Source organism: Candoia aspera, chromosome 1 (genome assembly GCF_035149785.1).
Source record: "Candoia aspera isolate rCanAsp1 chromosome 1, rCanAsp1.hap2, whole genome shotgun sequence".
NCBI lineage: Eukaryota > Metazoa > Chordata > Lepidosauria > Squamata > Boidae > Candoia > Candoia aspera.
The window spans coordinates 199,325,179-199,352,147 of record NC_086153.1 but is presented as its reverse complement, the minus strand read 5'-3'; the positions used below and the strand labels follow the sequence as shown (position 1 = coordinate 199,352,147).

The 26,969-nt window shown below is 45.5% G+C and overlaps 1 protein-coding gene across 1 annotated transcript in view; it reads right to left on the bottom strand.

The window, feature by feature from the left end:
- Positions 1 to 26,399, bottom strand: part of ITGB6 (integrin subunit beta 6) — a 67,620-nt gene extending 41,221 nt beyond the window's left edge. Inside the window, exons 1-3 of the mRNA XM_063318312.1 lie at positions 26,113 to 26,399; positions 25,528 to 25,607; positions 17,718 to 17,922 (exon numbers count right to left, since the gene is read on the bottom strand). Coding sequence (XP_063174382.1) covers positions 17,718 to 17,922; positions 25,528 to 25,607; positions 26,113 to 26,173 — 346 coding nt within the window. The 5' untranslated portion in view covers positions 26,174 to 26,399. The remainder of the gene's footprint in view (positions 1 to 17,717; positions 17,923 to 25,527; positions 25,608 to 26,112) is intronic.
- Positions 26,400 to 26,969: the final 570 nt, after the last annotated feature.

The following is a 26,969-nucleotide window of genomic DNA, read 5'->3' as shown; positions in this document are numbered from 1 at the left end:
TCGGAAGTTCGAGAGAGGTCGAGCTCCAGCCTAGGAGAAGAGGAGGTTGGAGGTAAAAGAGCCCCTGAACTGACTGGTGAGTCACCAGGCGAGCTGCTCACCTGGGATGAAACACAGGGATCCCTACCAGGGACGTCCAAAACGTCTTGGAAGCAGCGATACCCAATGTCCCCAACCATGGTGAGGCAGGAGGGAAAGGAGGATTCCCAAATCCCTGATCGTATAAAACTGGTGGAGGCCAAATTGGAGTCACTAGAATTTATGTTCCGTAAAATGTCCATGGACTGGGGTCCCTGGGAGAGGAGGAGAGAGGAGTCCAGTAATAGGTATTCCACCCCTTCTTTGCCCCCACCTTCCCCAGGGGAAAGGAGTAGGACCCGGCACAGAGAGGAAGTAAGAGCTCCGAGGGTGAGAATTTCAAGGTCCCCTCCTCGTGAGCGGAGCTCCCTGGGAGCTAAGAGGAAGCCCGACCGACCAGCTGTGGCGAAGGGACCGCCCGGAGTGGGGGTTAAGGACTTTACCGTTAAATTTGATGGAGATCCAACTAAGCTATCGTTCTTCCTTACCAATGCAAGGAGTTATATGGACGAATGGGAACAGTGTTTTTGCTCAGAAAGAGCCAAGATTAATGCCATTGCCACTAAGCTCAAGGGGCGAGCTGCTGATTGGTATGTGCAGTTATGTCAATTGGATGCCCCTGAGCTGGAGGAGTTCGAAGAAACTACACTTTGAAGACCCGTTAGCTAAAGAAAGGGCAAAATGGGCATTGAGGGAGCTGTGCCAGGGGCCACGATCGGTGGCAGATTATGCTCTGGAATTTAAGGCTCTGGCTGGGAAGGTTGAGGATTGGTCCCAATCCACATTAATAGAACTTTTTAAGGACGGTCTGAATACTGAGGTCCTGAGATGGTCGCTTGGCAGAGACGACCCAGATACCCTGTATGAATGGATACAGCTGGCAGGGAAGGCTGAGCATGCCCATGAGACGTTTGCTCACTGGAAGGTGATGAGATATGCTGGGCTCAGCAAGAGTTCCCACACTGCTGCACCCCCTGGAAAGACCGGTCAATGTTCCTGGGAAGAGGAGAGAGGGCGCCGCTATGCGAAAGGACAATGCCTCCGATGTGGGAAGGAAGGTCACCGAGCGGCAGCGTGCCCGAAGGGAAAGACCGATGATTGTCCGGGAAAGTCCTCAGGGAAATCTCCCTCTTTACCCAGGAAAATGAAGGCAGCCATGGCTGAAACTGAAGTGGAGGAGATTCCTTACTTCGGGGACGAGGGGGAGCCCGATCTACTCCAGCCGGCGGGAAACGCCAGCCACCTGCTTTAAAGAGCACCTCTGGGCAGGTGGTGGAGGAGGGGCGCGACCATATTTCGGTGAGTGGCAACTATCCCACACTGACAGTGAAAGTGAAGCTAGGCTCCCGCACAAGAACCGCTGAAGTTTGGGCATTGATCGATTCAGGGTGTTCGCGTTGCTTGATGCACCCTGACGTGGTGGCTGCTTTGGAGTTACCCAGCTTTCCACTAAAACGTCCCATGATTTTTACCCAACTGGATGGTTCTACGGTGGGGGGGAAGCCAGTCACCCATTCCACAGGCATGGTGGCGTTGCAAATGGGCAGCCACCGTGAGGGGCTGCCGTTTGTAGTGGCGCCTGTGGGGGGTCCCTTAGTCATTCTGGGAATTCCTTGGTTGGTCCAACAAAACCCATATATAAATTGGGTGCACAGGACTTTGACTTTTGGGGATGGTTTCTATCAAGCCCCTAGGGAGGACGATGCTCTGCAGGCTGCAGTGGGGAGGGCGGCAGCAGCAACCCCGCATTTCGCTGTCACCCTACTGGAGGGCTTGCCGGAGCAATACCAAAGCTTTGCGGACGTGTTTAGTGAGAATGAAGCGGACCAACTTCCACCTCATCGAAAAACTGACTGTGCGATAGAGTTGGTCCCTGACGCGCAACTGCCCAAACCAAAAATCTATGCCATGACGCAAAAGGAACTGGCGGCGTTGTGGGAGTTTGTGGACAAAAACTTGGCCAGGGGTTTTATTGAACCAGCAAATTCGCCAGTGGGCGCCCCCGTCTTGTTTCTAGCGAAGAAGGATGGGACATTGAGACTTTGTACAGATTACCACGGATTAAATGCGGTCTCGATATTAAACAAATATCCTCTGCTGTTAATAAAAGACATGTTAGCACATCTGGCTAAGGGGAAAATCTTCTCTAAGCTGGATTTGAGGGAAGCCTATTTCCGTATCCACATACGGGAGGGGGATGAGTGGAAGACTGCTTTCAATTGTCCTCTGGGTTCTTTTCAGTACAAGGTTTTGCCTTTTGGGTTGGCGGGGGCACCAGGAGTGTTCATGCAATTGATCAATGAAGTGTTACATGAACATTTGTTCAAGGGTGTACTGGTCTATTTGGATGATGTTTTAATTTATACTGAAACAGAGGAGGAACATGAGCACTTGGTGAAACAGGTGCTCAGCAAATTGAGAAAGGCTGAGCTTTATGCTAAACTTTCTAAGTGTGAATTTCATCAGACTCAGCTTGACTACCTGGGGTACAGGATCTCTGACAAGGGCATTGAAATGGATCCTGCGAAGATACAAGCTATTTTGGGGTGGGAGCGCCCGCATACCCGCAGGCAGCTCCAAAGTTTTCTTGGCTTTTCCAACTATTACCACCAATTCATCCAGGGGTTCGCAGAAATTGCATTGCCTCTCACTGATTTGTTACGTACGAAGGGGTTGGGGGACACACGCAAGGTGAAGAACCCGGGGGCATTGCTCAATTGGACACCTAAATGCCAGTTGGCTTTTGACAAACTCAAAAGCCTGTTCACTGCTGAACCCATTTTGCAACACCCTGATCCCACTAGACCCTTTGTAGTTCAAGTGGATGCTTCCGATTTCTCAATTGGAGCGCTCTTGCTGCAAGCGGATGCTGCTGGCCGCCTGAAGCCCTGTGCGTATCTGTCCCGGAAATTTTCCGAGACAGAAAGGCGATGGCATGTTTGGGAAAAAGAAGCTTTTGCAGTCAAGGCTGCTTTGGAGGCTTGGCGCCACCTCTTAGAGGGGCTAAATGTCCTTTTGAGGTTTGGACTGACCATAAAAATTTGGAAGCACTCAGCACGCCCATAAGCTCAGCCCTAAGCAGATCCGCTGGGCTCAATTTTTCAGTCGCTTTGACTTTAAGTTAAAGTTCATTCCGGGCAAGAAAAACTTCTTGGCTCATGCGCTTTCTCGCCTGCCCCAGGATTTGGTCCAGGCACCTGACGTTGTGGGTACGGTGTGGACAGCACCCCAATTGGGGTTGCAAGCTGTCACACGCAGTCAGACTTGTGCACAGCTGCCCCCAGCGTCAGTTTCACCGGCTGGGGGAAGAACGCCAATCCCCTTGCAATCGCAACAACAGTTTCTGCTAGAGCTGAAATCTGACACTTGGTTGCAAGCGAATAGAGACAATGTTACATTTGACAGAGGCTTCGCTTGGAAGCAGAACCGCCTCTATGTCCCTGACAGTTTGCGAAGGGAAATTCTCATTAGGTCTCATGATGATAAAGTGGCTGGTCATTTTGGGTTTGTCAAAACCTTACACCTCGTGCGCCAATTCTGGTGGCCCACATTGAGACGTGATTTAAAAAGTTATGTTGCTTCTTGTCCTGTCTGTGCCATGTCTAAACGGAAGGGGGGCAAGCCGCAAGGCCTGCTTCAGCTGGTGGCCAGCCCCTCCCGTCCTTGGGAGGAGGTTTCCATGGATTTCATTGTGGATTTGCCTCCTAGTCAGAGAAAGACTGTGATTTGGGTGGTGAAGGACTACTTTTCTAAGCAAGCCCATTTTATTCCATGTGCTTCCATTCCGTCTGCGCAGCAATTGGCCCGCCTTTTTCTAGTCCACATCTACCGGATTCACGGGAGCCCCTCCCACTTGATCACGGACCGCGGGACACAGTTTACTTCCCAATTTTGGAGGGCATTTTTGAAGCTGGTGGGCACCAAGCAGGCGTTGTCCACTGCGTCGCATCCGGAGACTGACAGATCTACGGAGGCTCTTAATTTGACCCTGGAGCAATTTTTGCGGGCATTTGTCAACTATCAGCAGGACAATTGGGTTGATCTGCTGCCTTTTGCTGAGGTGGCTTATAATAACGCTGTCCATCAGAGCACGGGGCACACCCCTTTCCGTACTGTGTTTGGCCGGGACTTTGTGCCCATTCCTGACTTGCCTCAGCCCTCCACACAGCCCTCCTCCGTTTCTGATTGGGTTGCTCACCTGGCTGATTCATGGCCGGTAATTCAACAGGTGTTGGCTGATGCCCAATCTACCTATAAACTGCACGCTGATAAGCGGCGAGCCCTTCAACCTGCTTTTAAGGTTGGTGATAAGGTCTACCTTTCCACAAAGTTCATTAAATCCTCTCAGCCCTCAAAGAAGTTGGCTCCTAAGTTTGTTGGTCCTTTTCCCATTGTGGGAGTTGTGAACCCTGTCACGTTTAAACTCGATCTGCCACACAATCTAAAGCGTTTACATCCTGTTTTTCATTGCAGCTTGCTCAAGCCTGTCAACCACTCCGATCATTGGCATCCGCAGCCCCCACCTCCTGCTCCGATCATGATTGACGGACAGCAACATTTTGAGGTGAAGGAGGTCCTTGATTCTTGCCGACTTCGTGGCACCCTGCAGTACCTCATTTGGTGGAAACACTTTCCCCACCCTGAGTGGGTGTCTGCCCATGATGTTCAATCTCCTGTTTTAGTTAGACGTTTTCATCTAGCTTATCCTATGAAACCTGCTCCTTAATTTTTTTTGGGGGGGGGCGGTATGTCATGTTCACCGTTCCAATGTTGCTGGTACATCGTAACATTTCGCATGTCATTTGGCTGATGCGTGTTTCGTCTGGGAGGGGAGGAGGATTCCATCTCGTGGGATCGTTATATGTTAGTAGCTGGATTGGAATGTGTTTGGGTTATCTCGTGTGTTCAAGGTTCCTTTCCCAGGACATCAGCAGAAACGGTTACCAGCACCTGGGGGGGGGGGGGGGAGTTTGCAACGGCAGGGCGAGGGGAGGGATTACATTTGAGCCGAGGGTTTTTAGTTTGTATTTGGCACGCTTTTGCTCATTCTCAGCTTTCTCTGTATTTGCATACTATTCTTTAATAAAACAGATATCATTAAGTTCCTGCTTGTGAGTCTGAGTCTATTAGAGTGGGCAATCATTACACAGTGAGTACCTTTACTTTCATATAAGAAATCCATATATCTTGTTCAAGAGAGCCAGTCTGGTCTAGTGGTTGAAGGCATCAGGCTAGAAACTGGGAGACCAAGAGTTCTAGTCTCACCTCAGGCACAAAGCCAGCTGGGTGACCCTGCGCGAGTCACTCTCTCTCTCAGCTCTAGGAAGCAGGCAAGAGCAAACCACTTCTGAAATCTTGCCAAGAAAACTGCAGGACTTGCCGAGAATTCAAAATTGACTTGAAGGCGCAGGTGCGCGCCAACCCACCCACACACACACACATACAAATCCTGTTCATGTATGGTAGGATTGTAAACCACTCAATCAGTCAATGATTGGAGCAGCCAACATGCCTTGTAAAACAAATAATAAGTAATAATATAGAAAATTCAAATCAGCTAGCATCTCATTTTCTTTTCTGACACTTTTGGCACAAGGGAGAGGTTGATTGCCTCTTTTGAGAAGGAGCCTGTATCTGCAAATAGTTTTGGAAATGGCTGCTAGTCTCCTCCTCATTGTGTGAACCAGCTGTCATGCTAACAAAGAAGTCATGTGGTTTTAAACCTGAAGGTTTCAGCAGTAACAAATAAAATCCACAAAGGAAATTTGAGCTAAATACACAACCTTCACTTTTGAAGTGTTTGAGCAGCCTCTTACAGCTTGGGGTCTTTTAGAGTAAAAGGGGAAGTTGTCTCCAAATTGAATGCAACTTTTGGCGATTAAACAGATGCAATCATGCACTTTTCTTGGACTATATTCCCAAATGTTGAGCTGGCTGGATTATAAGAAATGTCCAGCATGACTGACTCCTCTGAAGGATATCAGTTTAGAAACTAGTATTTTAAGACTTTTAATTTTAATTTAGAAATGGTAAATAAAAAAATGTGATATTGGTTAATTCGTTCCCATTACAGTGGCACAGGTAATTTAAAGGCACACTTGACTGTGTTATATGTTTGAATGTTTAAATGTTTGAAAGGAGAATTCACAACATTGGAGAAGAAAAGCAAATTGGAACAAAGGGAACAATAATAATCCCTACGGAAGCAGATATATCACAAACCTGAAGGTTTTTAAGCATTTACAGTAACCATCAGGGGACATAACCTATTTTGTAAGAAGGCAGACATTGCAAGTTTTAGTAAGTTGTTTCTCAAGATAGCCTGAGTATTATACCAAAAATTATTTATTTGATGCAACACATTTGGATCACCCAAACTGAACTGAAGTTACCTGGGTAGATATACAAGTAAATTAAAATGTTAAAACACAAAGTAGTAATAAACAGAATAAAACTCAGATAAAACCAATGCAGCAGATCAAAGGGAAAGCAGCAGCAAAATAAAACGTGTTAAGATCCAAAAGTATGTCTTCTAAATGTCTGGGACAAGAAAATCGTATTTATCTAGCACTAAAAAGACCCTAGCATAAAGGCCAGATGAGCAATTATTTTAAACTTGTTTTTAAGTGGATCCTTTTATTGTATTAGACATTCTGCTTCACATGTTAGGTTGATTCCTGGGCCTGGATAAAATAATTCCAGACTGCAGGGGATTAGTAGCCATGCCTTTAGAATAACATCCAAAGGGACCCCATTTTTAAAAAAAATAAATATAGGAATTAGATTACCAATTAACTGGATATGTAGAGAAAAATTGGGAAACAGTTTTGATCATTTGTGACAGCATTTGGATAACATGTTCACCCCAGTTTAATTATGATCTTCTCCCTAAGTCTAAATCATTCATGGATTAGAGATTGTCATAATATCCAAGTGCCATACTGTGGTTTTGACCAGCCAGCAGAAAAAAACCAGAGAGGGAGACTTACACAAAGCACAGGTTTCTTTTTGGACTTGTTCTGGCTAAAAGAAACCATCCTGCCATATTCAGATGGCATAGTCACCTCAAACGATGCCACTTGGGGGAGGGTAGAAATGCCCATGTGTGTTTGTCAGTAAGCTATAGGTCAAGGTTGCCACATCATATGAACACACACTATGTCCCCATGTGCTCCTGTTACCAATCTTTTTAATATGGCCAATAATGTAAAATAATAAGATATATCAACAATGATTTAGAAAAGTATTTCTATATTCTTGTTGTTATTACTATTACTATTATTACTATTATTATTATTATTATTATTATTAAAATGATTGTCTTTCTTACTTCTCTGACATAACCTCTTCCATAAAGGAAGCATTTACTTTTTCCTGTTAGCCAAAGCACCTGGGATACTTCTCTGGACTTTGTCTTATGCAGGATGACCTAATCATTAGCTCTGCTATCACTGGAAACTCTCAGTGGTGAAGTCTAAATGGATGAAATCCATCCGCGTGAGACAACAGGTACTAGTTAGATGCCTCACTTAGGGAAGTGTTAATTACTGGACATAGACATGGAGTTCCAAGACAGTAGCTCATCTTCCTTAGTCTTTTGGGGGAAAAACTCTGGTTGTGGTAGGAGGGAATTCTGGGACTTAAAATCCAATCCATCTGGGAAAGGCTGAATTAGGTCAACTACCCAGTAATATATGTGGCTCCTGGCTTCTTTTCATGCAGAGATATCTTGTCTTCTTGCCCCATGCATGTAGGCCTAAGGAACCATAGCATATCCCAAAGTAATAGGTAGACTTATATTTTAGGGGTTTAAAGTTATTACTGAAAAATGATATTTAGCCTCTAAATAGAAAATTAGATATTAAAAAAGTGCAAGAGCAAGAGCAAGATTGGTTTTCATGGATATAGGAGGAGTTTTGCTCTACTTCTCTTTGAAGGCACATTTGTCCATTTTACCATTTTGTCTTGTTCCTACCGTAAAAATAAAGGTAAAAATTCTCTCAAGTCAAGCTCAACTCCCAGGAAAGTCATCCTTCCAGCTTTCCTGGCAGAGTTTGCAAAAATGGTTTGTCTCTGCCTTCTTCTAGGATGCTTTCTCAACTTCCCAATCTAGTCTACTGCCCCGATTGGGATTCCCAGGCAGTTCCCTATCTAAGAACTAACCAGGACCTATTTTAGAGATAAGCTGAGGCTTCTCATTCCTTAACAATCCATTTAATCTCTTGTTCTTGGCTGGTTCACTTCCTTTATCTGAGGCCAGTTCCAATTGGTGTTGATTGGGAGCAAGAGGTCTGGCACTCAGCCCCTACGATTTGGGTGCCACAGGGCTTGGTATTCTGTCTGCTCCTATTTAACATCTACATGAAACTGCTGGGGGAGATCATCCATCACCATGGGGTGTTGTCATGACCTCGTTGCAAGGCACAAAGAGCCTCACAACGTGGATCATGATCATTAAGGAAAAGGGGGAAGAAGATAATCAAACCAGGGATTAACACAAGCACCCAAAGACACCCACACCCATGATCCCATAAACAACTGAAAGGAGAGACGTCAGAGGAGTGAAGATAAGGAGCACATGGTGCCCCGGAGGACACAACCGTTGCAGGGAGACAAAGAGGACACCGGGGAAAACGCCCAAGCAGCCATCAAGGGTCCCATCAAGAGGGATCGGGGCATCGAGGGGTGGGGAAGCCCGGGGCAATACAGGAGGGTATAAAAGGGGCACCCCCACACTACCTACCCCGTTCCCGTTTTTCGTTCTGTCAGCTATCATTCCAATAAACCAGAAATCCTTAATATCCATTAAGTGAGTCTGTGTCTTATTGCGAAGCGAGGCTGGCCCTGACATAAAAACGGGAACCCCAAAAAATTTTTTTCCACCTGGTACCTATCCAACGAGTTTGTGAGGGACCCCGCCAGGCATGGAGAACCAGGAACCGAGGAGGCGCAACCTTTCGGCGCCCGGCGACGAAGCCCCGCTCTCGCAGGGCGGGATGCAGCTGAGGTCCGGGCGATGCAACGCCCCGGTAAGTATGGGACCCAGCTGGGGGGAAGCAGCGGGGGAGGGACCCAACTCGGCGCCCAGGAGCCCGCGAGGCACCGGGGGCGAGACGAGGGGACCCTCTCCAAGCCCGCAGGCAACCCCGGAGGAAGCGCGAGACGAACCGCCACCTTGGGCGCTCGAAGGCGAGGGCGCGCCTGGCACCGCGGCGGGAACGAGGGACGATCTGCCCTCTACCACGGCCAACGGCGAGGGCGAGCGGAGCGGCGAAAACCTCGGCGGGAAGCCAGGGACGGCGGAGAGGCTCGACGCGTTGGAGGAAGGGATGCAGGCGGTACGGCAGATGCTCCAACAGCTGACGGCGGCGCAGGGACTCTGCGACGGAGGCGGCGCAGAGGCACCCCCGGACGAAAGGCGGCAGGGCGAGCGGGGCGGCGGTGATGGCGGAACCCGACCCAAGGAGCCCAACCGATGACCGGAGGCGCACCGGGAGGCGAGACGGGGTGGAGACCCAGCGGATGGCGGCGACCACGGCGGGACCCGACCCCAGGAGGCCACCCAACGAGCGGAGGCGCGCCCGGACGTGAGACGGCGGGACAACCTCGGCGGCGGCGGCGTCCGGCCCCAGGAGCCCACCCCACGACGGGAGATGCGCCAGGCTGAGAGGCGGAGGGACGACCCGGCGGGCGGCGACGGCGACGGCGGAGCCTGGATCCAGGAGCCCGACCGAGGGAGAACACCCCGCCCTCCCCCCCGAGCGACGGGACGACAACCTTGCGAGGAGACCCAGAGAGAGGCACCAATGCCGCAAGAGAACCGGAGACACCCCGACCCGCAGCAGCTCCCGCAGAGCCCGAGGCACGACGCAGAGGGGGCCAGGAGCCAGACCAGGACACCCGCCAAAGACTTTGGCATAAAGTTCGATGGGGACCCCTCGAAACTTTCCTTTTTTTTGACTAACGCGAGGTACTACCTCGAAGAATGGGGTCCCTGCTTCAGAACTGAGCGGGGAAAAATCAATGCCCTGGCCATAAAATTAAAAGGGCGGGCCGCCGATTGGTACATCCAATTGTGCCAATCAGGCGCCCGGGCGCTGCAGGACAGCACTGAATTCCTGCAGGCACTAGAAAGGCACTTCAGGGACCCCCTGGAGCAAGAAAAGGCAAAAAGGGCGCTAGAGACACTTAGACAAAGCCCGCGCTCCGTGGCTGAGTATGCCATGGAGTTCCAAGCCCTAGCCGGAAAAGTGGACACCTGGTCTCAATCGACACTGATTGAGAAGTTCAAACACGGACTCAACTTAAACGTCCTCCGGTGGGCACTTGGCCGCAACAACCCCAGCTCCCTCACGGGGTGGATCCAGCTGGCAGCGGAAGCGGAGAACGTTCACGACACGTTCCTCCACGCAAGGAGGGAAACGCAACAGATGGAGACAGCGAGACCCCCACGCACCAGCGCAAGGCAGGTGAGGGCGAGACCCCAACCCTGGAAGGAGGAACGGGACAGACGCTTCGCTAAAGGGCAATGTTTCACGTGCGGCAGGGAAGATCACAAAGCAGCCGCATGCCCCAAAATGACGCCCAGAGAGAGCCCAAGGAGGGCACAAACAGCACCAACCCCAGCGCCAAGAAAGCGACCAGCAGCAAAGGGGGAGTACCGACGCAGACACGGCCCCTACAGTTCAGAGGAGGAGGAAAGCAACCCCGATGAGGCGGCGGGAAACGACAACCACCTGGCCTAAGGGGCGCCGAAGGACAGGTGGAGGACACTGACAGGCGCTTCGACAAAGGGGTGAGTGAGGAATGCCCCACCCTCTACGTCCGTGTCACCCTCACCCATCGAAATAAAACCGAAAAGGTCTGGGCACTCATTGATTCGGGTTGCTCCAAAAGCCTCATGCACCCTGACCTGGCAGCCGCACTCGACCTCCGCTGCTATCCACTTCAGCACCACCTGGTGTTCTCGCAGCTCGATGGATCTGCAGCGGGAGGGGGCCCGGTCACCCAATACACCGGAGAAACCGCGCTACGGCTCGGCAGCCACGAGGAAAAATTGGCTTTCATCGTGGCACCGGTGGGGCAACCCCGACTCATACTGGGGATCCCATGGCTCGTGCAGCAAAACCCAGTCATCAACTGGAGAACCAGAGAGATTAAGTTTGCTGATGGGCGTTACCAAGCACCTTCAGGGAACAGGGTTCCCCGAGCAGCCATGGGGGGGGCGACGACGACTGCGGAACACAGAGAGACAGCACTGCCAGAGGGACTGCCAACCAAATACGGGGATTTCGCCGACGTTTTCGGTGAGAAAGAGGCGGACAAACTCCCCCCCCACAGAAAGACGGACTGCACCATTGAACTGGTCCCGGGGGTACCCCTACCCAAACCAAAAATATATGCTATGACCCAGCGAGAGCTAGCTGCATTAAGGGACTTCATAGACAAAAATCTGGCGAGAGGTTTTATTGAGCCAGCAAACTCTCCAGTGGGAGCGCCAGTCCTCTTTCGCGAGAAAAAGGACGGGTCATTGCGGCTCTGTACAGACTACCGCGGATTAAACGCAGCAAGCATTTCAAATAAATACCCCTTACCCTTAATAAAGGACATTTTGTCCCACCTGGTAAAGGGTAAGGTATTCTCCAAACTGGACATAAGGGAAGCCTACTACCGCATACGGATACGGGAGGGGGATGAGTGGAAGACTGCTTTCAATTGCCCATTGGGGGCATTTCAATATAAAGTACTCCCATTCGGATTGGCAGGAGCACCGGGGGTATTCATGCAGTTAATTAATGAGGTCCTGCGTGACCACCTTTTTAAGGGGGTTTTGGTTTACCTGGATGATGTATTGATCTACACAGAAACAGAACGTGAGCACGAACGCTTGGTAAAGGACGTGCTCAAGAAACTTCGCAAGGCAGAGCTGTTTGTAAAGCTCTCCAAGTGCGAGTTTCACAAAAAACAAATTGACTACCTAGGGTATAGGATTTCTGCTAAAGGGATAGAAATGGACCCCAGCAAGGTCCAAGCCATCCTGGCGTGGGAACGCCCACACACGAGGAGACAGCTGCAAAGCCTCCTGGGATTCACTAATTTCTACAGGGGGTTCACGCCCAGGCTGGCAGAGACTATTTTGCCCCTAACTAACCTGCTAAAGACTAAGGGCTTGGGGGACACGCGCAAATCGAGGAACCCAGGGGCGCTACTGAATTGGACAGCTGACTGTCAAACGGCTTTCGAGAGACTGAAAACCCTCTTCACAGCTGAGCCAGTGTTACAACACCCCGACCCCACCAAGCCTTTTGTGGTGCAGGCAGATGCCTCCGACTTTTCCATCGGAGCCATCCTGCTCCAAAAGGACTCCGACAACCACCTAAAGCCCTGCGCCTACCTTTCCCGCAAATTCTCCGAAACGGAGCGGAGATGGCACGTATGGGAAAAGGAGGCGTTTGCAGTGAAGACAGCCTTGGAAACGTGGCGACACCTGCTGGAGGGGGCCTCCTGCCCCTTCGAGGTTTGGACGGACCACAAGAACCTGGAGGCACTCAGCACACCAAAACGACTCAGCCCGAAGCAGGTGCGATGGGCTCAGTTTTTCAGCCGGTTCAATTTCACGCTGAAATTCATACCGGGCAAGAAAAACTTCTTGGCAGACGCCCTTTCCCGACGGCCACAGGACGACACGCAAGCCTCCGACATCGTAGGAACAGTATGGACCGAGAAACAGCTCGGCTGCCCAGCTGTCACGCGGAGCCAGACAAGGAATCAGCGCACGCCAGCACGAATGGCGGGGAGCGATCGGAGCCGACGCTCAATTTCACCGAACTGGCAACAAAGACTCACACAAGCACTACAGCAAGATACATGGTTGCAGAATAACCAACAACATGTATCTTTCAAAGACAACATCGCCTGGAAAGAGAAAGCCTTGTACGTGCCCGAATCACTGCGGGGGGAAATCTTACACAGAGCGCACGATGACAAATCTGCAGGGCATTTTGGGTTTGTAAAAACCCTCCACCTAACGAGGAGGCAATTTTGGTGGTGAAACCTCAGAAAGGACGTAAAAGACTACGTAGGCAACTGCCCCATATGTGCCACCACCAAACGTAAAGGAGGGAAACCCCACAGGCTGCTACAGGCGGTAGCCAGCCCCTCCCGGCCATGGGAAGAAATTTCCATGGATTTCATTGTGGACCTCCCACCCAGCCAAAGAAAAACTGTGATATGGGTGGTAAAAGACTATTTCTCGAAACAAGCACACTTCATCCCGTGCGCGACTATCCCCTCCGCACAACAGCTGGCACGTTTATTCCTAACACACATATACAGGATCCACGGCGCCCCCTACAGGTTGGTGACCGACAGAGGCACACAATTCACGTCAAAGTTTTGGCGGGAATTTTTAAAACTAATCGGAACCAAGCAAGCACTGTCCACTGCGTGGCATCCAAACACGGACGGATCCACAGAGATCCTAAACTCAACACTTGAACAGTTCCTGAGGGCATTCATAAATTATCAACAGGACAACTGGGTAGACCTACTACCTTTTGCAGAGGTGGCCTATAATAACGCGGTACACCAGAGCACTGGCCACACCCCTTTTAAGGTGGTCTACGGAAGGGACTTTGTACCGATACCAGAATTGCCGCAACCTGAAACCCTGCCCTGCTCACCAGACAATTGGGCGGCACAGCTGGCAACAACCTGGCCAATCATCCAAACGGCCCTAGCAGACGCACAAACAACGTACAAAAAATATGCGGACAACCACAGGGCGGAGGCACCGAACTACAAAGTGGGAGATAGGGTCTACCTCTCCACTAAGTTCATAAAGACCTCGCAACCCTCAAAGAAATTGGCACCGAAATTCATTGGACCTTTTAAAATCATACAGGTAATCAACCCAGTTACTTTCAAACTGGAACTGCCTTACAATTTGAGACGGGTCCACCCAGTGTTTCATTGTGCACTACTGAAGCCAACGAGCACATCCAAATGGCATACGGAAGAACCTCCACCCCCACCCATAATGATAGACAACCAACAACATTTTGAAGTAAAAGAAATACTGGACTCAAGAAAGCAAAGAGGAACACTACAATACCTCGTGAGATGGAAACATTTCTCACACCCAGAGTGGGTCCAGGCACGACACGTCATGGCTAGACAACTAACAAGACAGTTCCATGAGGCATACCCGGAGAAACCAGCACCATAGAACATCTTTGGGGGGGCAGCATGTCATGACCTCGTTGCAAGGCACAAAGAGCCTCACAACGTGGATCATGATCATTAAGGAAAAGGGGGAAGAAGATAATCAAACCAGGGATTAACACAAGCACCCAAAGACACCCACACCCATGATCCCATAAACAACTGAAAGGAGAGACGTCAGAGGAGTGAAGATAAGGAGCACATGGTGCCCCGGAGGACACAACCGTTGCAGGGAGACAAAGAGGACACCGGGGAAAACGCCCAAGCAGCCATCAAGGGTCCCATCAAGAGGGATCGGGGCATCGAGGGGTGGGGAAGCCCGGGGCAATACAGGAGGGTATAAAAGGGGCACCCCCACACTACCTACCCCGTTCCCGTTTTTCGTTCTGTCAGCTATCATTCCAATAAACCAGAAATCCTTAATATCCATTAAGTGAGTCTGTGTCTTATTGCGAAGCGAGGCTGGCCCTGACAGGTGTGGTATCATCAGTATGCTGATGATAGCCGGCTGTACATTCTCACCCCTGTTGAGCTAAGCAATGCTGTTGATGTCATTTCTCATTGTGTGGAGGCTGTGAGGGTCTGGATGGGGAACAACAGGCCTCAACTAAATCCTGGCACGACTGAGTGGCTCTGGGTTTTGGGGCCTTTGGTATCCGGGATTTACCATCTTTGGTGCTAGATGGGGTTGCACTGCTCCAAACAGACCCTGTGTGCAATCTGGGGTTCCTTCTGGACTCACAGCTCCTGCTTGAAGAGCAGCTGGCAGTTGTGGCCTGGAGGACCCTTGTACAGCTTCTGTTGTGTGACAGTCGCGCCCATTCTGGGATCGGGAGGCTCTATTCTAGTCACCACCCAAATGGATTACTGTAATGCGCTACCCTTGAAGAGTATCCGGAAGCTTCAACTGACGCAAATGCAGCAGCACAGGCAGTTATGTGTGCTCCAAGAACTGCACATGTTACATCTCTGCTCCATGAGCTGCATTGGTTGACAATTTGCTTCTGGGTCCAATTCAAGCACTACATGGCATGGGATCAGGTTATCTGAGGGACTACCTTTCAGGTTACATCTACATGTCCTACCAGGTCTGGTAGAAGAAGCATTTTATGGGTCCTGGTGGCCAGCGAGTTTTGTCTGGTGGGAACTAGGAGGAAAACCTTTTCTGCCATGCCCCTGCCCTGTGGAACACTCTATCTATCTATCTATCTATCTATCTGTCTGTCTGTCTGTCTGTCTATCTATCATCTATCTATCATATTTTTATCACCACCCATCTCCCCCACAAGTGGGGACCCTGGGTGGTTCACAATAAAAACAATTTAAAATTCAATAAAAATCATAAATAATACCAGTAATCAATAAATACATAAAATACAGTAAAATCCAAGTACTGGCAGATCTAACTCAGCCATAAGCTGGTAAGACTGGTCCTGGGCAGGACTAGGGAACCAACCAGCCCCAAGAATGGCTCTTTCTCTCCCCACTCCAAGCATGGTGGCAAAACCAGGTCTTCAATTTTTTTCTGAAGGCCAGGAGAGAGGGGGCTAGCCTCACTTCTGGGGGAAGAATGTTCCAAAGGGTGGGAGCTACTGCAGAGAAGGCCCACCTCCTGGACCCCCCCAGATGGAATTCTCTTATAGATGGGGTCCGTAGCATGTCTCCTCTGTATGACCAGGTGGGATGGGTTGATGTAACGGGGATGAGATGGTCCCTCAGATAACCTGGACCCATGCCATCTAGGACTTTAAAGGTGATAACCAACACCTTTAAAGCCCTACATCCTTGCCTCTAAGGTGAGGCTAGCTCCAACCTTATTGATCTTCTGGAAGGCCCTCAAAACATGGTTTTGTCAACTGGCCTGAGGATTCCATGATAGAGTGGAGCCTGTTAGATGGTTACATGATGGTTAACTGGAATGCACTCTCTGTATGTTTTTTTCACCATTTTGTTTTTTGTCTTTTAAATGTCTTTTATTTATTTTGGTTGTGTTTTTAATTGGTTTTTATCTATTTGGATTGTTTTATTGTGTACGCCACCCAGGGTCACTACATGAAATAGGCAGCTAAATAAATGAGATAGATAGATAGATAGATAGATAGATAGATAGATAGATAGATAGATAGATAGGTAGGTAGGTAGGTAGGTAGGTAGGTAGGTAGGTAGGTAGGTAGGTAGATAGATAGATAGATAGATAGATAAAATGATATTTCATTTTAGTAGAATGTGATTTAAACCAACAGTAACACAAAAATTCTTATATTTGGGAGTGTAAAATATACAATGTTATATTCATTATTCTACTCCAAAAAGTGCTACATGTGCTGAGGATGCTATTATCAACCTTCTCTGATCAGATGTCCTCCAGCTGTCCCATAATTTCCAGTTATCATTGCTTTTGGTCACTGTGGTTTGGGATTGTAGTCATCTAATATATCTAAGAGAGCCCATCTGGTCTAGAGTTAAGGCAACAGGCTAGAAACCAGGAGACTGAGAGTTCTAGTCCCACCTTAGCCATGAAAGCCGGCTGGGTGACCTTGGGCCAGTCACTCTCTCTCAGCCCTAGGAAGGAGGCAGTGGCAAACCACTTCTAAAATCTTGCCAAGAAAACTACAGGGACTAGTCCAGGTAGTTGCCAAGAATCGGACACGATTGAACAGCAGAAAAAAAAAAAGGGCACAGACAGTAAATATGTGCCAAATGAATAAATAAATTAGATACAGGTTGGGCCCCAACTCCTTTTCTGAAAATGATTTAATGAGATTTAGTAATATCAGCAAAGTACAAGAAAATCACTTATAGAGGAATTATTTGAAAAGGCAGAGTCTGTTTTAGAGAAGAACATTAGTAAATTGTTGCAGCTTTCACCAATTACTATTTCCCCCGCTACCAACCTTTATAGAATATATTTCTCAAATCTATTTACCAAATGTGCTGCAATCATAGCTAAGCAAATACACTTATCTGGACTGAAGTAGCATTATAGTATGTTCAAAGATAGATCCCTGCTTATAAGTTATGATGGGTTCTATTGCTTTTGTGCCATATTAATATTGCAGTAGGAAAAAAAGGAAATTGCTAAAGCAATTGTGAGCAAAATATTAACTTTACAGAAATGGTTCTGTGTCTCACACAGCCTCAGGTGTCCTTTTATCACTTGATTAAAAAAATATCCCAAGTCTGTTTACACAGGAATAGGTTTCCTAAGTTGAACAAAGCTTACTCTCTAGTAAATGAATTCAGATACCTCCTTTCAAATCTTACCGTATTTTTATACACAAATTGTGCATTGGCTTTATTATCATAGCTTTTTGCAAACTCCTTACAATTCTTCAAGACTGAAGCAGTTTATAAATGCCACAAATAAATAACCAGATTATTTTAAAAAATTTTATAGTTATGATGATGTAGCTTACCTGGCCGCAGGAAAACAGTAATCTTTTGAGGAGAAATCTGAGTAACTTCTGAACTGTTTATCCATGGCCCGTCACTCAGGCGCTTGTTTTTATGGATCACTACTCTGGAAATGGGAAATTCAATTAAATTCAGCTGGCATCCTTTTGAAATAAGCTTTTCAGGAGTGTCACACCTTTTAAGAATTTCAGATGGATCGGTGAAATTCTACAAGAGAGTGGAAGAACAGAAAGCAAACCAAGTAAAATGCAAAGTGGGTTAATTAAATAGATGACTCTAATTATAAGGAGAATACAATAATGCTTTTCCACGAGAAGTGTCAAAACAGATGTGTATGTACTTGAGAGCATGGGGTCAAACAATGTGAATATGCACCATACTGAAATTATCTAAATCTATAAAATGGTATATAAATTGCCTTTTCCTATTAATAATGAGAATGTGTGCTTACTGAACAAAGAAATCATTGTGATTTGCATACATTGGATGACTTTCAGTCATTGTGTGTTGGAACTTCCTTTGGGTTTCCTCCCTCTATAGATGTAATGGTATGTGGGAATGACCTTGGGAGACAGGGGAAAGAGCCACAGCCAGGGCAACAGTACGATAAGAGGCAGCTTAGCCTGCAAAAGGAAATGGGCCCTCCCTAGTTTCTTGGGCTGTAAAGGTGACAGGGGAGAAATGTACTTTCAGACTTGCAAAATTCCGTTAATGTAACCTTAGAATAAAGTAGAATTAGTTTGAAAAAAGAAAAAAATGGTGATCTATGGATTTGATGTTAAGAAAGGGTAGATTATAGAAAGAAGGAACTTATGATGTAATCTTAGAGAGAGAGGGTAAAATGTAAATGTACTTATAACTGCTGTTAAGAAGATTGGAAGCCACTTCTTTATTATATATTTTGTTTCTTCTTTCTTTTCTATTTCTTTTGTTCTTTCTTCTATTTCTTCTTTATTACCTTTCCCTATTCTTTTTCTCTTCAACTCAAATTTTTTTTATATATTTTGTTGAAAACTTGTTTTATAAAAAATATAAAAACGAACAAAAATAAAGTAGAACTAATCCATCTGGTCATGCTTCCTGTCTGGACTAGCTTGCTAGGCTGACAACAGGCCAGGTAAGGCATCTTCTTGGCTGTTGAGGGGCTTCTAATGATACTAAGCTTCATTCCAGGGTGCCTGGAAAGTTCCTGAGTCTCTTGGATATAATTTCTTTTCCTTATTCTACCAATAATATAATGGAGTTGGCCTAATTTAAAACCATTTTGGAAAAGTATATGTTATGTTGCAGAATACAAGTTCACTTTGGATCCAAGAGCAATTCCTTGGATGATACAGAGGGGAAATCCAAGATACTGCTGGTGAGATATCTTTCATTAGTAAAGAGGACTTTGGTCAGACAAAAATGATAAATACTCCATTTATTTTAGAACGGCTAAATAGAATTAAGCTATTCTAGAAATAATATTCTCAATTTAACATTTTGCATCAAAGCACATAAGACACGTAGGTTTCTGGAGTCCTTTTGTGCAATACTGGCTAGCATGCCCATATTTAAATAATTTAGGTCTATATTTGAAATATCTGTGAAATAGAATGCCCAAGTTATTCATCTGTGTAGGTTTTTTGAAAAGATGCAAGAAAGATGCTGGAGAAATCTAGTGTCCCACTCACTTGTCATTTTCTGAAAAGCCAGTGGAATCAACTTTATAATGTATTTTTTCCTTATTAAAAAACAAACAAACAAACACCTTTCCACAGGTATCTTTCTAAAAACTTGTGGATCGTGATGATGATTTTACAAAAAAACAAAATTCTGGCTTCTTAATTAACAGTTCCACTTGATTTTAAGTCTGAGGGCTGTTACTTTCAGCTGCTCTAATGCGCTCACCCATGCTTTGTACTGCCCTCACTGCTGTACCCTGTTCTGCCCCAGAAACAAGTGTGAAAGAAACAAGGTGCTGCCCTTACAGTCTGAATGCAGGACAAGTGAAGGAAAGTGATTGGTGGATTCCCCTGGCTCCATTTACCATCCTATCCAATGTCTCCTGGAGGCGGGAAAATATCTGCCAATTGCTTGCTTAATCTGAATGGAGCTGGGACGAGGGAGGAAACAAGTTTTGACAGAAGAGGGGCCAACCAAGGGCAAGATGGATGGACGATATTCTAGAGGTGACGGACTCGTCCCTGGGGGAGCTGGGGGTGTTGACGACCGACAGGAAGCTCTGGCGTGGGCTGGTCCATGAAGTCATGAAGAGTTGGAAGCGACTAAACAAATAAACAACAAAGGGCAGCTGGCTCTTTGCCCAGGACTTTGGAGAGGATGACTAATGCCCCTCTCTTCCTTTCTGTTACCCTCTGGGTTTATTCTCCTTGCCATCATTGTTTTTTTGTCTTGTGCTATTTGGGTGTTTTGGGTTTTTTATTGTTCTTTGTTTTTAAATGTCTTAACAATTGTAAACCACCCAGAGTCGCTGGGAGTAGGGTGGCATATAAATTTAATTCATCATCATCATCATCATCATCATCATCATCATCATCATCATCATCATCATCATCTACACCACGTGAAATCACAACTGCCAGTTCTTTAGCTGGTGTTGGCCTTCATTCGCACTGAGTTCTTCCCAAGAACCTAGGATGTCGTAACACATCGGCCTAGTATATGTGCGGATCCAAGCAGTGTGGCCTTTTGTAATTGACAGATGGAAATTTTGTCAATGCGCAGATGATGATGATGATGATGATTGTGCTGGTTTTGCACAAGTTTTTTGCACAAGCAAAAAATCATAGTATTCTGGAAGAGCACTAAACCTGTCCTGACAGGCAGGAACCATGCTGAGACAAGGAATAGGTCTCTAGTGTTTTATTACTGCTACAGTAGACAGAAAATCCTACCAAACTGAAGAAACGTGAGAAAACCCATACAGGTAAACCCCAAAACTCAAGGCGGGTCTGTTCTGTGTCTCTCTAAATGACTGCTCAACTCCTCGCTACTACGCATGCGTTTTCCCCCCTGGATAGGGGCCCCCTCCTGCTCACCATCAGTGCTCATGACAAAACCCATGTCCAAAAGCAGTCAGACTATCAGTTGTTATCAGTTGATAATCAGGTTCCCTTTGAAAGCCTGCACACAATACATGTTAACACTAACCTTGATGTTTTGTTTGCATGTCCTTTTGGGGACAGGTGAAGGTCATCTCCCCCCTCTCCCGGATTCTCCTACTAGGGCTGACATCCATATACGAGCTTTCTTGGAAATAAGCTGTTTTAAAATCCATGGAGCACAGGTTTCAGCAGTAGAAACTTGCCTCAGGCTACACAGTCACAACATGGGCAGGCAAACTGTTTTTCCTGCACAAACCGTACAAGCCTTTGCATGCCTGCCCAGGAATGAACTAAGACAAGGATACAAGAGCTACACAGACTTCAGTCAAGTATTTTTTAATGCTGTCCTGGAGAAGGCTATCTATGCAGTTTCTAGGAGTGAACACCAACTTGATGGCACATAATCAACATTTTTAATGATAATGATAGTCTAGGGTAAATACAGAACCTTGGAAACCATAAGAGGAATTTCCCAACCTCATTTATAGTGAGTTAATTAAGGAAGAGTCTCTTGGAATGATTTGAAATGCTTCTTCCTAGTATTTTTTGCAACCTGGGTTAAACTGCTGATTATGAGATAAGCTATCCTCTGGCTTCCCTGCACCTTCTTTGTGTCTAAGTCACCCCTCTGTTCCATTCCTTTTCCAGCCTCCCCACAATCTCTCAGACTGAGAGTGCTTCTCCCCTTCTCCTCACTTGCCTCTGGGGAAGCCAAGAGGCAAGTGAGGCTCTCTCTGGCTGCTCCCATCAAAATGGTCAAGGTAGGCAATGCTGAGCTACCAGAGGGGAGGAAGCATGCCTGCAGCAGCTTCAGGTGCCATCCCCATCATCCCCAGCCCTGTCAAGGAGCCATCTCAGATCATTCACACAAGACTTGTGTTTGAAGAAGAGGGAAAACACCGCTTCCAAACTGGAACAGCTCCCTTTGAATGTACATTACCTTCACAGTGGGTTGGGGATGAGACAAAGGCAATGTCCGGAGGACATGCCATGTCCTTTAAAAATGGTTAATGAAGCATCTTTTACCCGCATTTAGTAAGATGTGAGGATATGCCTCGAGAAAATCGCATTAATCCCACTGTGAGGTATTATTTCCCAGTTCACTTGAAATAAGCCCACTGATCAACTGGATAATTTGAAAGATCTAACTTGACAGTTCTTTGTGACCAGTTGTGCAATTCATTAATCTTAGACTCTGGACATAATAGTTTTATAATCCCCCTCCTATTTTAAATGGCGATGCACTTTAATTACTATTCTGATTTCAAACTGTGGGAAGCCAGATGCATTGTTTCTGGGACTCATAAACTGCTGGCTGGTTTTTTTAAAAAAGTACATGACCATGTAAGCTTGTATTTTAAGGAAGCTTGGGTTAAAGTTTATAAGGCAACAAACTGTAGCTCTGGTAGAAAAGAAATAAATAAAACTCCTCAACGTATTAAAGGGGGAAAAGCCAAAATAAATAAAAGTAATAAAGTACTTTTACCGATACCAGGTTGTAGACACAAAGGGTCACAGCAGAACCTTTCCTCAGGCTGTGAAGTTCTGTGAAGGGCTGGACTAGGAGGAGGGGGATATCCTGGTTCTAGGATACTCTCAGCCAGGGAAGTTCACCGGGTATCTTTGGGCCACTTTGTTGCGGGGGGTGGGGGGGCAATATGAGGAGTGCACTACTGTACTGTATGCATATTGTGGAGCTCCTGAACTATAAGGCAGGATATAAATCTAATAAATAAATATGAAGAAAATAAAATCAGGGTTGGGAGAAAAAGATGCTGCTGTTTATTAGCCTGGTGGAAGCTCCGCATGAAATATAGCGTAATCTAAAGGTGGTGATTTGCAGACTGACTAAAACTGCAGTCCTATGCACGTTTACTTTGAGCTAAGGCTTTTTCACTGGGATTTATTTCTGAATAACCAGACAGATTCAGCTGTCCATGTTCTTGCTTAGAACAAAACTTCTAAGTTGTTGGCTGAACCCAACTACAACATGACAAAGCTCCTTGTTGTTTCTGGGCAACCAACAGTATTTAACATATTCCTTGGCATGGCTCTTCCCCTTTACTTCAGAAAGGCAAATTGAAACAAAGGAGCCAACAAGGAGCATTTTCCAGAGAAATAACATAAAACATGGTATGGTTCAGAGGTGGAGTTCTGGAGACAAGGGGTATCAAAGCTGCAGTGGGACCTCTACTGATCTGAATATGCAGTCAAGTGCTTTTGTTGGCAAAGCCATAGTAAACAGGTCTCCATTGAGCCCAGCAAGGCATCAGGACATAATTATGCTCAACCTTTTTTCAAAACAAATGGGCAAATGTTTCCATTTTTATGCTTATATTGTTCCATTAGATGGCCTACAATGTCGTTTCTAACTATGATTCACTTGGACTTGATAGATTTCAGTGCCCCTTTAATTCTATGGTTCTATGAACGCACAAATAAACTGACCACCATTTGGACAATATATAAGCTGATTTTTTTCTTGTGCTGAAGATGACTGAAAACAGAGGGATGCTCAGGAAGCTAAGCTAAGCTATACTATTCATGTATATTCCCTTCTCACCCCTATGGATGAGAGATTCCTCTGGTCCTCTGCCAGAGGCCTGGAAGTTTGAGGTATCTTCTGTTCCTAGCATTGCACTGTTCTGGACAGAGAGCTCTGATGTTGCTCCTGGGATCTGTTGGAGTCATAGCCCTGAGTGCTCCTACCACCACGGGGACCACTTTGGCCTTCACTTTCCTCATCCCCTGTAAGTCCCTCTTTCAGGTCCTGGTACTTCTCCAGCTTCTCATACTCCTTCTTCCTGATGTTGCTGTCACTTGGCACCACTACATCTATCACACTGCTGTCTTCTGCTCCTTGTCTACTACCATGATGTCTGGTTGGTTGGCCAGTACCTGCCTCTCTGTCTGGATCTGGAAGTCCCACAGGATCTTAGCCCTGTTCTTTTCCACCCTCTTCGGTGGAATCTCCCATCAGGGTCTAGCCCATACACTGTGCACTTATTCCTGTACACAATGCCAGCTACTTGTCAGTGTATGCTGTTTCTGCCTGCATCTTACACCCTGAAAATACGTCTTGGATTGTCTCTGAATGTGTTGGATTGTCTCTGAGGCCTCTCTGCACAGTCTGCACCTTTGGACCTGTCTCTACACACACACACACACACGTGCCACCATAAATCCCTGGATGTCAAACATGCAGAGATTTTTATATGTAAAACAAATACTTCATTTACTCATACACACAAATACAAGCCCCCCAAGGGTCATATATTAATTCCAGCACAATATTTTAAAAAAGAAACAAAAATTCTAAGAAGTATGTCTATAGGAATGTAGTTTTAAAGTATTCTGCATGGGTTTGTTTTGTTCTGCTAGCGTGCCTTATTAACCATTCTGAGGTAAATTACTTAAAATGCCGCCCAGCACTGATTAAGGGCTTGAATTATGATTTTTCCTCCAGTTTATTTCCTTGACATTGAGGTTCCTGATTCTTTCTCAGAAGGCCATTCAAGACAAAGGCAAACTGTATAAGCACAGTTTTCTATAAGCAAACTGTGAAGTTCCCTTCACAGGTCAGACAAATCAGTCAAGGTTTGGGATTTACCAAACCAACAACAAACAACAAACACCAAATAATGGAATGTGGAAACAGGACCAATATAGCATGATTTCTTCATTAGAAAACTTCCGAATACAAGAAATAGTTTTTATTGTCTCCTGTAAGTGCAATCAAGGATGTGTAAACAATAACTCATACGGTTACTTAGAAACAGTGAAACCAAAGGTACTAATTTTCTGCAGCTCTGAGCATGCACAATTACACACAGAAGCCAGTATCTGGCACCATTTTATATATTTCATGAGTTCTGTTTTCACTTGCCATAGTCTCTCCATGGTAAGCATATTCAGCTCCCTATGATTTTGGTACAGGAGAAACCAGCACATGCTTGAATCTCCAGGTCAGCTGAACCGAGCCAGAAGTTTGCAGTTTCTTTACTTTGAAAATATTAAAACAATTTCTAGGCTCCAGTTAATAAATCCTTAAATGATACAACTGTTTCAGTGAGCACCCCACTGCTTACGTACTGGATTCATTTCTTCTCATTCCTTGTGGCATGTTTTAATAGATGCAAGATCAGATTCAAAGAGTTATCTACGAAAGATAGTCCTTGCCCAAATATTCTTTTTTGGCTGTTATGTATCCTCTCTGTAGGATAGTTTTTGTCCTATTTCTTCCATAATATTCCTCTTTGCCCCAAACCTGTCAAATATACATGTTGAACAGTCCTTTGGAAAGTGTATTTGAATGGGATTAATGAACCTGGTTAATAATAATATTAATCTTTAAAGCACATCAGTGAGGAATTTGGGGTTGCTTTTCTTAAACAGCTGCTAGGTCACAAACTAAACTTTTTGTTAAATGGAAAGATGTATAAAAAGCCTTTAAAATGACTTAGAAAATATAGTTAGGGCCCAAAGATTCAAGAAGAAGAAGGAGAAGGAGAAAGAAAAGAAAGTAACTAGATATGTTAATTTCCATTGATCCTAAAGTATATATTTTGACCCACCCTTTCAATTACTTTTCTCCTGTAGAATGTGGATTGGAGCAGAGAGTTTATAATATGAATAGTACATTATTTAACAAACATAACTTGTAATTACATCAAGTCATTATTTTTGTGTGTTTGAAATAATTCACCTCTTGAAAACACCAGCCACAGCCTGGTCCAGAGAGCAAACAATCTTCACAATTCATGGCACTCCCTGAATCACAATTTCCTACATTACAGATCAAGGAAATATAATAGATTAGCTCATACTTCAATTATTCCAGGTACATAATGTTCTGGGCAATGTTCTGACTTCCTAGAATATAGCCTGTCAGAGAATCCAGTTTTACTTGTTTGTTCAAAAGCCTTTAGGTATTAAAGAAGAGATGAAAACCATCACTAAAATTGCAGTGATTAAGAAATAAACTTTGTTGAACTATAGTTTTAACTAGAATCAATGTCATGTTTTATCCAAGATAATAATTAGCATAAAGCAGCATTTAATAATAGTTTATATTAATCATTGACCTAGTCCATCTACCTGACATTGAATCATTCTTCATAAAGTAAGACCCAAGTCCTTGTAAAAAAAATAAAACATTTTTTCTACTATATTTCTTCAAGATATTTACCATAATTGCAGGGATCAGATATCAAATCACAAAATCATACATAGTCTCACATGAGCAGTTAAACACACTTAGTTTGTATTCCATATATAAACTGAGCCTTACCTTGTACATTTTTATTCCTTTGTAGAAATAGGAAAAAGAGGCAAAGCAATTCAAACCCCATTCGCTTTCAGTTCTGGCTGCAGACATAAAATGTATGAAACATTAATTAGGCTCAGTAAAAAGAAAGTTTCAGAAGCCATCAAAGTACAGTTGAAGGTCTTCAGCCGATGGAGGTTTTCAAAGAAATCTCCTGTTAACAGAATGCTACATTGGTGTAAACAAAGCAACAGAAAAAAGTGGTACCTAGGCAGGTAGCTGATAGACTGGCAGGCAACGTGGTTATGGAATTTAGCAGTCTTTTATCTTACTTCCTGGTTTGCCTTATAAGGAAGAGAGGTATCCAGTGAAAAGAAGGTGGAGCAATTCTCACAGGTAAAGTCCTGATTTTTTTTTTTTTAAAGATTAGAGATTCATTTTACAGAGCTCTGAAAGGTACATATCAGCTGCACATAAATACTGGAACATACTATACTTGGTATTCTTACATAGGCCTACTGTTTTTTAAAGCTTAATATCTTAGCTGAATTATCTAATTTCTTAGCTGAACTTCATTCTAGGGATTTCATTCTGAAAAGGAATCTAACTATATGCAATCCTAATCTGCAATACGGTTATTTTAAAATTTAAGTTATAGAATCCATTTGATAGCCCTCTTTTCCATCTCATTGTCGAAGTCATTAACAAAAATGTGGAAAAATACTAAACCTAGGACCAAACACTCTTAAAACAAAAACTATGGAGTAGTAAAAACACAAAGCACATCTGAAAAAAACCAAATCTTTAATCAAGTGGAACTGAACAGGGGCTTGGCACCCACCATGACCAAGGCCTGGGGGAGCAGCCAGGTTTCTAGAGGC